The sequence below is a fragment of the Scylla paramamosain genome, chromosome 14 (genome assembly GCF_035594125.1).
Source record: "Scylla paramamosain isolate STU-SP2022 chromosome 14, ASM3559412v1, whole genome shotgun sequence".
Classification (NCBI taxonomy): domain Eukaryota; kingdom Metazoa; phylum Arthropoda; class Malacostraca; order Decapoda; family Portunidae; genus Scylla; species Scylla paramamosain.
Window position 1 is genome coordinate 18,450,717 of NC_087164.1, and position 13,061 is coordinate 18,463,777.

General features: G+C 40.8%; 1 protein-coding gene across 1 annotated transcript in view; it reads right to left on the reverse strand.

Annotated features, from left to right (window-relative positions):
• LOC135107132 (cell adhesion molecule Dscam2-like) overlaps window positions 1-9,940 on the reverse strand; it is a 282,482-nt gene extending 272,542 nt beyond the window's left edge. Inside the window, exons 1-2 of the mRNA XM_064016842.1 lie at window positions 9,870-9,940; window positions 8,835-9,055 (exon numbers count right to left, since the gene is read on the reverse strand). Coding sequence (XP_063872912.1) covers window positions 8,835-9,055; window positions 9,870-9,940 — 292 coding nt within the window. The remainder of the gene's footprint in view (window positions 1-8,834; window positions 9,056-9,869) is intronic.
• Window positions 9,941-13,061: the final 3,121 nt, after the last annotated feature.

Sequence of the window (13,061 nt, forward strand, 5' to 3'; positions counted from 1 at the left end):
CTGAACATTTACTGTGCAATGAAAGGTCTTATCATGAAAAACACCCTTCATTGGCTGAGAGAGAGAGAGAGAGAGAGAGAGAGAGAGAGAGAGAGAGAGAGAGAGAGAGAGAGAGAGAGAGAGAGAGAGAGAGAGAGAGCACAGACCGCAGAATTAAAGTTGCCCAAATGAAAGAAGTTCAAATAAACCACTGATTAAACGCTACGAGGGAGAAGATGCGGAGAAATGTTAACGAGATATATGAAACAAACACCAACTAAGAAAAAAAAAAGAATGTTTACACAAATATTTTTAGCTTTCCCTGCTCCATCTCTATGTCTACCAAACCTCCATTCTTCTTTTTCGTTGTCGTCGTCGTTGTTCTCACCCTCTTCCTCCTCATTCCTCCACATTCTCTCTTTCACTTTCCTTTTTGTTCTCCTTCCTTATCTTCTTTAGTTCGCCCTGATCATCCTTCTCCTTTATTGTCATATACCCCCTACATTATACTAGATGGGACGTACGTACATCATCAAAACATCTTCATAAGAACCAATAGGCATGAGTCTCTTTTCTTCTATGTACTCGTTCCCAAAAGAAAACGTGTAAACATTCCTTTCCTGCAGAGTAAGAGTGGATCCTGAGCTGACCTTTCTTTGTCGCGGCGTGTTTGTAGGGGCATGCTATCGACACACCCTCAGCCAGCGTGTCTTAGAGAAGGAAGTAGGGATAGGGGAGTTGATGAGATATAGAGGAAAAAGGGACGTAAGAGCATGTGTATGGAGTAAGACATGGAGCTGATATTAGTAGACAGGGAGTTAGTAGGTAAAAAATGGAGATATGGAATAAGTTAAGTAGTAGGAGAGAAAATGTACCGTAGAAAGGGAGTGTAGGAAAAGACAGGGAGGTGAAACAAAAAAAGGAGAAGACGTAAGGTATAGAGGATAAGAAACACAAAAAAGTAAGGTAGGAGTAAAGGAGAAGTACGAGGGAGTTAGACATGGAGTTGTGGAGATGAAAGAAAAAATACAGGTAGTGGGGAGATAAGTGGAGTTGAGAATTGGAGTTCGTAATGAAAGAGAGAAGGGAGATGAAGAGGAGGAGGAGAAAGAGGAGAAATGACTGTAAGAGAAAGATGATAAGTGGTGGGAAAAATAGTGAGAGTATGTGGGTGTAGTAGAAGTTCCGGTTTTAGGGAGACATGAGGGGATGAGGTGCCTGAATTGCATAAGGAAGGGAAGGAGTAGGAAGGGGAGCGGAATGGGGAGGTTAGGGGTCTCATGGGGATACTTAGAGTGAGATGAGGCTCTTTAGGAAGTTTCTTTATTGTTTAAAGAACTCTTGGGCAAGGGATGTGGAAGGTTATAATTTTTAGGGCTCTTGAGTGGTGTGCAGTGGGACCCATAAGTGCTCTTTCGAATGTGTGTGTGTGTGGGTATGTGTGTGTGTGTGTGATATCATTTTTCCAATACTCTTGTGGCTTACCATATCTTCTGTTCTAGTATTTTATTGTATATTGGTAATTATTGCTCTTTCTTGTATGATTTGTGTTTACTCAGTACCTCTTCAAACTTCAGGCATTCATTCAGTGGGTCTTTGGGAACAAAATTTTTGATGATGTACGAGGGCTAAAGAAAAAAAAGTATGAACGCAACTTTTAAGACTACATGGACTAACTTTTGTTTTGTGATGGCCATGAATTCTCACACACACACACACACACACACACACACACACACACACACACACACACACACAACACACACACACACACACACACACACACACACTATTATTTCATGTTATAAAGGCGGCGGGGATGAGAAATGATAAAGGAAATAGCTTACTGATGATTGGCAACGCTACTTGACATTCCCGCCTCGCAGTGTAGATAAAAGAAAAATTACAAATAACAAAGACCAGACCAAAAGGAAAGTCAAATAGAAATGAATAGCAAGGATTTCTTTTTTTTCCCGGCACGACAAAGAACTTTTCTCATCTACTAAAAATTTTGTATAAGAAAAAAATCAGAACGCTTGATTTACGAACCATTGTGTACTGATACTTTCGAAAAGGAAAAAATAAATAAATAAATAACAGTAACAAACCAACGAAAGAAAAAAAAATCAATAAAAATGGTTTTCGCATAAAGAGAATTGTTATGTCAGCTTGTTAACTTATAATTGATATACTAGTTTGTCTTTAGAATTGCTACTCATTTTAGATTTATGTGATTTGAGCGTTAGACATCATATTCCATGTCAATCGCTCCTACAACAATATTTTTTTTGTTTCATTTTATATATATATATATATATAGAGAGAGAGAGAGAGAGAGAGAGAGAGAGAGAGAGAGAGAGAGAGAGAGAGAGAGAGAGAGAGAGAGAGAGAGAGAGAGAGAGAGAGAGAGAGAGAGAGAGAGAGAGGATGTACATTACACACACACACACACACACACACATGTTGATCGGGAGGTTAACATTTCATAGATTTTAATTGACACCCAGTTAATATTACATGAACCAAGGTACGTTATAATATTCATACTAGTCATTCGTTGCTTAATGATCAGAAATACTAACATTCCATGAATACACACACACACACACACACACACACATGGCAGTCCCTGTATAAGGCATACATACATACCTATTTCCACATATCATCTCATCCATAAAGTTGTCTGATCTTTTTTAAATCTCCTAATGAATAGCCACTTGACTGTAATGTTAGACTGCAGAAGCTTAGGGTAGTTCCTTATAAATGTTTGCTTTTTCATGATCATCATAGCGTTATAAAGAGCCAACTCTCATATGAACGAACGTATGAACTGAGTCCCTTCCATACTTTTGATAGGTAGACGAAATAATTTAAATGATTTATGTAAATGTGGTTCCATTCTTTTATTTATTTATTCATTTTTATACAGCATCCTCATTAATCTAGATGTTTGTCTGTGATTAATAGATGCAATGCACAGTCTGCCTGATGAACATAAGCATAATGTTTGTTTCATACATTCTTCCTTTTAATATCACTACTATTCGCTGTTTTCCCATAACCCTTTACAACTATTTGGGCACTTTTGTTAAGATTTCTCTTTTTTTATGCTTAGAAAAGACAAAATTAGCGTATTGTTCTCTCTTTTTTTTTTTTTCATGTATCCATACAAACCATTTCTCACAGTACTCTGAGTGTCAACAAAGGAAGACCATCGCAGTAGATAAATTAAGATAACGAATTATGACGTTGATATAAATGACAAACTGAAGTAGGGAAAATCTGGAAAGCAGTAGAAGTAGTGAAGTGCCTGGTGCCATTACCGTCGGGTCGTGGTGTTCATCTGACAGCTTAGACATTATTTAACATGGCAACAGATACACAGGCAAACCATAACTCATCCGTTGCACAAGAGTATACGAAAGAGTAAAATGACCTCATGTAAGTCAGTCAGGAAAACATCGTCCCTGAGTCTCACGTTGAAATCGCAAGGGAGCAGTTGTGTATTACAGTGAAATGCCATTAAGTGTTTCTCTGCACCTTTTGTCTCTTAAGGCGATAACAGGAATTACTGTTAAATGTTTTGCGTGTATAATTAGACAACAGGTGCCTCGTAACTAGCAAGTGGTAAGGTAATGCTACTTTTTACCTTAGACTAATGAAAATCCTGCTTCTTGGTTAATGAAAACCTTGCGTTACCTGATAATAATAGTTAATGCTTGTAATTACGGGTACATTGCTGAAAATAATAGCAGTAATATTAGAATGTACAAAGGTATTACTTACGAGTACACTAATAAAAATATGCAGACTGTTGATAAGAGATTAAAATCATGACGTGTTTCAGGACATTCGGCGCAAGTAACAATTGTCCGTGCGTGTGACCGCCGCCAGGATTGTGATGAGTGGCCGTGACTGGGGCACAGGTCAACATGAGCCTCTCCTGCCTTGCCTGCACAAGGTACACGTTGCCAATCACCCTGCTTTACTCCATGGATTAACCTCAGCCCAGGGAACAAGAACAACGCTTCACCTGGCCACTTGCATTCTGACCCTTTGCAGTGAGTGTTTCTACTTTATTGTATTTTGTGTATTTATTTATTGTCTTTAGCTGCAGAATATTTCTTTATTATGTTTATTTCATGCTATATATATATATATATATATATATATATATATATATATATATATAATATATATATATATATATATATATATATATATATATATATATATATATATATATATATATATATATATATATATATATATATATTATATATAATTTTAGCACCCTGATCTTTTTTTCGTACTAATTGTCATTTAAACAACGTCGCGGTAAGACCTTCATTTGTATACATTTTTTCCTGATTGTCATAATCTCGTGACCGCTGGAGGTACTTACGTCACGCACTGAGTTACGTGAATAATAAGTATAGAATGTAGTGCAGTGACTGCAGATTTTATTTAGAGGACGCGTGAAAACAAATTGGCCTTTCGTTTCTCTGTCCCCTCGTCGCGGTGAAAAGAGGCAAGGATGGACACCTGTTAATCTTACATTCAAGGAAATATATTCTGTAGTACCAGCAGCACCTGCAGTGGTATTAGTAACAGTAGTAGTAGTAGTACTACTACTACTACTACTACTACTACTACTACTACTACTACTACTACTACTACTACTACTACTACTACTACTACTACTACTACTACTAGTAGTAGTAGTAGTAGTAGTAGTAGTAGTAGTAGTAGTAGTAGTAGTAGTATAGTAGTAGCAGTGGCAATAAAAGTAACACGTGTGATAATGCCAGGCTTCTAATATGGGGTTCCTCACGAGTAATAAGTCAGGGAAACCAAATCCTATGTTACATTTTGCCTCCTCCCGCCTCTCTGCCTTCCTTTCGCCGGTTTTTCATTCGTAATCGCTGCTCTGCTGTCCATTTGCCTATATAATGGCTGTCGTAAATCTTCCTCCTGGCAGGATTTCGCACTATTGAAGCGAAGTAATTCTCGCACCGCGAAAATTGCAGCAGCTAATTTTCTGCATCCTCTGTTTATGACCGAACGCGTCGTGTGTGTATATTATATACAGGTACGCGCATATCGACAGAGAGAGAGAGAGAGAGAGAGAGAGAGAGAGAGAGAGAGAGAGAGAGAGAGAGAGAGAGAGAGAGAGAGAGAGAGAGAGAGGGTGTGTGTGTGTGTGTGTGTGTGTGTGTGTGTGTGTGTGTGTGTGTGTGTGTGTGTGTGTAGCCAAATATAACCTTGATCTTAGAACATTGTTCAACCTGTTTAAATATAAGTCATTGTTGCTGGAGGTGAAATATATTTTTAAGGGTTTAAGGTTATGCATCGAATATCAGGCGTGAATGTTTTAACTAACAAATAAAAGCGAGTTGGTGTTGATCATTATTTCAAGGCCTGGGCTGCCCCTTGATGAAAACTGGAGGTTGGGGTTGAAAGTATTATGAGATCCGTGGTTTTATTCGTTGATTTATTCATTCATTTACTCGAGGACCGCTCCTTATTGAAATTACTTGTGGATAATCTATTTAAAGGACGTAATTCGAGTCCCACACAAGGTTCGGTAATTTAATTAGTAGCTCAGATTTTTTTTTTCGAAAAGCAAATGCGTATACACATAAGCAAGCACTCATGCACGTACACACATTTGTTTGTCAACACTGCTTTCCATGTAGTATTTATTTATGTTAATGTGGTCATCCTTTAGTGCAAAGTAACCCATTCCTCCATCTTATTTATTTGGCATCACTGTGATAAAAAAAAAAAAAAAAGTATCTAGAAAGTGAGATTTGTTTCACATCTTTGTCAATAGAACGGGCGCCACGGTGAGGAACACCTTGGAATCAGCGGGTACCACAAACACACGGAATAGAACATTACGTTTTCTTCATTAACATTATCAAGAATGGAATAGTTCCTTGCGAGCGCGTTGGGTTCATAAGTCGTATATCCGCGAATCGAAACCACGTTCCGATAGACTTGTTATTTTTGGCGGGCGTGGTAAAGAACTGAGGGAAAATATAATTATCATATCTAAAAGTGACGATAACCTAACACTCAGTGAGTCTGACTTGTTGCGACGCGAATTCATGCTACGGAAATTTGTCGTGAGTGGTCGTGGTCTTCTGAAGTGCTGTGCTGTTTAGTGTGGCGTGAGATAAGTGTGTGGTGGAGCTTTCCACTAGTATACTAGTGTGTGGTGTGTGGAGGAGTTTTACACTGGTGCGTGGTGGGAAGGCGGAATAATGGTGAAGCTTAATAGTCACTACCGTAGAGAATTTAATTTATTAGGAGAAAAGTTTTCCCCGCCAAATTGTTTACTGGTAGATCCTTAAGTCAATTAGGGGATGAGTCTCGGATTAAACATTCTTAGAGGGAAGGAAGGGGCTTCGAGAGGGGACGCCATGAAAATGTAAAGACTTCCGTGAGATCACAACAACAATGTATTGTAAAAAAAAAAAAATAATTAATAATGATAATGATAATACTGAGAATAGTTATGCTACTTATGTACAATTGGACAAAGTAGTAATACATGTTCCAACACACACACACACACACACACACACACACACACACACAAAAAAAAAAAATAAATAAATAAATAAATAAATAAATAAATCTGACAACAAACTCCAACAATCACACTCTCAATTCCTACAATATGCTAAACTCTTGACATGAATCAGTCCATTATTCTATACATTAATTCCCATTCAATATATAGCCATTCACTGGACCTATATCACTACTTAAGGCACATGTACATTAGAAACAGTATTAGAGGCTCAGTGTGGAGGGCAGAGCAACGTGGCTTCCTGGGTACTGACGGACATGTAGAAGCTGAAGAAGGTACAAGTTGAGCGTAGTTGAGGGAAGTTATCGCGATGTGTGTAGCGTGACGCGGCGGCGGTGGGAGGTGGAAGTTTGGCGAGCCCGAAATACCGTGTCAGAGAGAGAGAGAGAGAGAGAGAGAGAGAGAGAGAGAGAGGGAGAGAGGAAACTACCATTAGATGCAAATTAAAGATAAACATGTGCCATCAGAATAATGAGAGAAAGTCCATACAAAAAAGTTACAGATAAGAACATGCGAATAGAGAGAGAGAGAGAGAGAGAGAGAGAGAGAGAGAGAGAGAGAGAGAGAGAGAGAGAAAGAGAGAGAATGTAGTACTGAAGTGTGTGGTATCATAGCCGTCTCTCTCTCTCTCTCTCTCTCTCTCTCTCTCTCTCTCTCTCTCTCTCTCTCTCTCTCTCTCTCTCTCTCTCTCTCTCTCTCTCTCACAGTGTGTTAAATATTGACCCCCCATCCCCACGTCAGCCGTAACAAATGTACCTGTGCCGGCCGATTGGCGTCCAAAGAGCGTGACATCTTTGGTCTGACTCGTGCAGCGACCCGCGCCCTTCCCGCAGCGCTGCCTCCAACACTCCGTTATTCCTGCTGCATGTAAAACTCCGATGCATACATTCACACGCGTATCGGACGGACAGGGACACACACACACACACACACACACACACACACACACACACACACACACACACACACACACACACACACACGGCTATGACACCACACACTTCAGTACTACATTCTCTCTCTCTCTCTCTCTCTCTCTCTCTCTCTCTCTCTCTCTCTCTCTCTCTCTCTCTCTCTCTCTCTCTCTCACGCACACACACACACAAGCGCGCGTAGGCCCTTATTTCTTGCTCTTGTGCAAAGTTTCTCGACGTAAAATGTAATTAAGATTCAATTTAGTCAGTAAGTATCAAGCAGAATCTAGCAATATGTTATCAGGTGTGTCTGTCAAGCACCAGAAAGTACTTTTAATTATCAATTTCACGTACGTTTTAGTTTTTCTTTAGGCCAACTCCAGTTTCTGTGTGTGTGTGTGTGTGTGTGTGTGTGTGTGTGTAGGTATGTTATCTTGCTTTCTTTGTTTTTGTTTTGTTTTTTGCCCTGTTGTTTTGCTGTACAGGTTTTTCCCCTCTTGTATTTAATTTCCTTGTGTTATACCTCATCCATTCCCTCACTTAATCATTCATCTCCTGTCCGTGTCTTCCTTCACTTCAAATTTTTCCACGTCAATAACAAGTACCGTCGTTTTGTTTTCCCCTTTCCTTTTTACAATTTCATCGCCGCCTCCGCTTATCCTTTCACTTCCCTTTCGCGCCATCCACTTCAAGAACAACAGGAGTCTTTCTTTCCTTCCTGAGCACAAACCGTTTTTCCTTACCTTTTCACACGTGTATATCCGTCACATCGTACTCAGCTGCCTACACTTTCACCGCTAAAAAAAACAGGAACATGCAAGATAGTAAATAATGCAGTAAAAAGGGAGGGAAAAGGTAAAGTTTAGAACATCGACAGCGGCACTGTTCTTCCAGTGGGAGTAAAGGAGGCTTCGATCTTCCCCCGTAAAATGAAAACGTTAGGTACAAGGCAGTGTCGGGAGGCCGCACAGGTGGGAAATATTGATGAGACAACACCTGCTCCTGCGACCACGCCCCTCAGGAAAACTATGCCAGGTGTGTGTGTGTGTGTGTGTGTGTGTGTGTGTGTGTGTGTGTGTGTGTGTGTGTGGGTATTTTTAACCTCTTCACCTGTCCCCGTTGCCCTAGCTTGCTGGTTGGGTCGGTGGGTGGGTGAAAGGTTCTGTGTATGGCTGGAGTGTGTGTGGGGATGTGTGCATGTGGCTGGGTGGTGGGAGTGTGTGTGTGGGCTACTTTTTTTTTAACTCCTGTACCTCTCTTGATCCGTGTTGAAAGGCCAGAAGGAGAGAAAGAACATAAAGTTGTGGGCTATAGAGAGACCAGCACTTTATACTCACCGCCGTGCAGGGAAGGGTAGATGTGATGGGCGTGGTCTCGTACCCAGGCGGTCACTGTTACCAGATCGCGGACAAAGGGCGGCACCACACAGCGAAGGACGGCTGTGTTGCCCCGGATCACATACTCGTCGTAGACGCGAACCTCGAACTCTTGCACCACCACTGTTGGGGAGAGAGGAAAAGTAGGTTGTAAGAATCCTGATGCAAAAAATTGGTACTTTCTGGACAAAAATATGATGTTTTTTTATTTTAATCATGACCTACACAATGATGAAAACATTAGCAAGGAAATTAATGAACTGAATTAATCTAAACCTGACCTAACTTAACCTTAATTCACTCACTTTTGGTTTTTGAGGTGTTAGCAATCAGGGGGGATGAAATATCTAGCCACGTTGAAAGAGAGAGAGAGAGAGAGAGAGAGAGAGAGAGAGAGAGAGAGAGAGAGAGAGAGAGAGAGAGAGAGAGAGAGAGAGAGAGAGAGAGAGAGTAATAACTAGTGCTTCATACAGATTGAAAATGAATATCATTACCGTCAGGAAAACGATGGGATGGGAAAAAAGTGGTAGATATGAACATATTAATGGAATATTATAGCAGAAATAAATGAAAGGAATGGAAATGAGAGAGAGAGAGAGAGAGAGAGAGAGAGAGAGAGAGAGAGAGAGAGAGAGAGAGAGAGAGAGAGAGAGAGAGAGAGAGAGAGAGAGAGAGAGAGAGAGAGACTCACAGAAACAGAGGAAAATTTAAAAAAGAAATTCGAAAAATGCCATCATAACAGCAGAATGAAGAAAAAAAAATTCTTATTCGTAACAACTCTTTGTCTTCCTTGCTCGCTAAAGACGTTCAAATTGAAAGTAAACCTCATTAGCATGGTTTTCCCGGGCAATCCATCACCCCACGCTGAGGCAATAACCCGTCTTCTGGCGTGAGATATTATTATAACTTTGGACTAATGAAGGACTGCCGTAATTACCGTAGGGCAGAGGGAGTGAGGGAGGGAGAGGGGGAGGGAGGGAGGTCGTTAGCGTTAACCCTTTGTCCTTGTTTTCGATTGGGTGAAGAAGGAGCCTCGCGTCAGCAAAACGTTCCCCAAGAAGACACATCTCTTTCTCACTGTCTCTCGTTTTTTTTTCCTTTGTTTTTAAGGGTTTTGTTTTTTGACGTGTGTTATTTAAAGTTTCTATTCTTTTTAGTAGCTGAAATGTATAAATATATAGATAGATAAACATACAGATAGAGGAATAGATACGTAGATACATAAATAGATAGATTGACAGACCGACAGACAGACAGAAAGACAGATGGATAGATAGATAGGCAAACAGACAGTTAGATATTGATAGACTAATAAACAGAACAAATTTACTGACCTAGTGCTTGAAACTCACAAAATTCAATGCCATTTTTTCATATGTAATATATATATTTAAGTTGGTTTCCATATTAAAGGAGATTCATTTAAGATAAAAGTGAAAGTACTGGGAAACTTTCTAATTAAAAGATTTAGAAAAGTTCATGTGTTAAGAATGCTCCTGGTTTAGGTGAAGTAAAATATAATTAAAGTGTTATGAATATTGTTCTGTGGTTAAGAACAAAAGTGAAAGAAGGGTGTTAGTAATTAAAAATCTTTAAAAATGTGAAAATAATAATATTACTTGAAAAGCAAGAAAAGTGAGAGATGAGAATGTTACTAATTAAAAATAATAGAAATGAGAGGAATGAAAATATTATTAGTTATAAAATAAAAAAAAACGAATATCATAAGTATAGTAAAAACTGTAAAAAAGGAAGAAGATGATAAGAATGACCTGTTGAGGGAAAGTAAAAGAAAAAGAGTGATGACAATATTACTAAGCGAAAATAATATAAGTGAAAGTGATGAAAATGTTACAAGTTAAGAATTAAAAAAGAGTGAGAAAATTGTTCAAAAATAAAAAAGCGAAGGCGGTGTGAGTGTTACTGATTAAAACGTGGAGAGGTTAAAAGGAATTACAATATGTTAGAAATTAAAAAAGAAAGTTAAAGTGATAAGAATTCTAATACTTCACACACACACACACACACACACACACACACACACACACACACACACACACACACACACACACACACACACACACACACACACAGACAGAAAAGACCCGCAACACGACCAGCATCACCACCCCAGACATGAGCAAGGCCACCACCACCGCCATCACCACCACCACCGCCACCACCACCACCACAACACAACATAACCACGCGGCTCCCCTCTGAGACAAGCACAATACACCTCGCCCACGTGAATCTTTCTGTGGGTCACGTCTGCTCTCTCTCCACGCTCAGCCCTCCGTGTCTTATCTCCACCTCTCTCTCTCTCTCTCTTTCTCTCCTCCTCCCGCCCTTCCTCACTCACTCCCTCCATCCATCCTCACTTCATATTTCCCATCACACACACACACACACACACACACACACACACACACACACACACACACACACACACTGCAGGCATACGCAGCTGTCCCTTTAGAGTCTGTACACGTTCATAGAGTTTCCAGAATGCTATAATCGGAGTGGACGTATACTCTCTCTCTCTCTCTCTCTCTCTCTCTCTCTCTCTCTCTCTCTCTCTCTCTCTCTCTCTCTCTCTCTCTCTCTCTCTCTCTCTCTCTCTCTGCTCTTGTCACGTCTCAGTACTACGATCAATATTCATGGCATTCCTCCACCTCCCTTCATCTCCCGTTCCTTCCTTCTTGTCCGTTAGCCCCGCGCCAGTCCGTCAAGCATTTCACCCCCTGGCGTGTGTTCGGCGATCCATTCCTCTCTCCCCACGGCCAGTTTAACCTCATTTGCTTCGTAGCGTTGAGCCTCCCGCCTCGTTTTAGCGTTCACAGGAAAGACCATTTTGTTTTGCGCGCTAAGTATCCTGATCCTGGCTGTTTTATGTGGTGTAGGAAGAGAAAAGGGAGTGAAAAAGACGATAGATTTTTTTAAAGGGGGATAGAGGGTGGTAAATATGCTTCGTTTGTCTTTCCAGGTCATTTTCACGTTTCCAGTTATCAAAAAAACAATAAAAAGTGGCTAAGTTTCTTATGAATACGGGATTGGTGTGTAAGGAAGTGCTTCTCTTCTCGTTAGTTGAGGGAGAGTTAAGTTTAAGGAGCCTTGTATAATAAAGAGTGCGGTGTTGGGAAGAAAGAAGCTCCGGATGCTTCTGTTGACCTATGAAATGATAATGAGGCCGGGAAAGGTTGTGTGATCTACGGAGGAGGAGAGAGGCAGAAGAGAGAGAGGGGAAGAGGAGTCGCCTGAGGGAGGATCTTCGTATAGGTGGATGACGCTTGCGGAGGTGGAGGAGGAGGAGGAGGAGGAGGAGGAGGAGGAGGTAAGTGTCGCTCAAATGATGAAGCGGCTCATACTCTTCGAGATTAAGAAACTTTGTGAGAAGTGACCTGCCTTTCTGTTCCTTCCTCCCTTTCTTACTCCCTCCCTGCCTTTCTCTCTCTCACTCTCTCCCTCTCTCTCTCTCTCAAGCCGGTTCTTTGGGTCAGAGGTACAGAAGACGAGCATTCCTATCTACCCTTCGCCCTCTCATCCTAACTATTAGTTCCCTAGGGTCCATTCCTCCACCCTACCTTCCTTCCTCCCAGCACAACTATCCTCCAAGCTCTCTTCCATCCTCTCTCTTCCACCCTCTCTGCCGTCCTGCATATTCCAGAGACGTGGCGCTAACCCAGGTAGTCTCAAGGGAGGCAAGAAATGGAGATGCAACGTGAATAGGGTAAGAAAAGTTAGAATTGAAGAGAGGTAGCGGGAGTTCTTCAGTCAGGCAGTCAATCAGGGAGTCAGGGAAGGTAGTCAGTGAAGGGGACATTTATTTTGTTATTATCTGGATCATTTATTTGCGTGTTTTATTTGATATATTTAATGAGATGAAGGGAAGTTGAGGGAGGTTTGGTTTCGCTCCTCCTCTTTCTCCTCGTCCTCCTCCTTCTCCATGTAATTTATGTTATAATTAATTGGCTAAATAAACTATTAAATCTAAATCTGAAAAAGCCTCCTCCTCCTCCTCCTCCTCCTAGCTGTCGCTTCAGTCCTATATTCCTTCATCCCCTCGGTCTCGTCATTGTCGCTGCCCTCTCCTCCTCCTCCTCCTCCTCCTCCTCCCGGTGTTTTTCCTCCTAACAAGACCCCTTCACGTTTCCTCCCAGTCAACACAATTACTTCAGGATCTGTCCG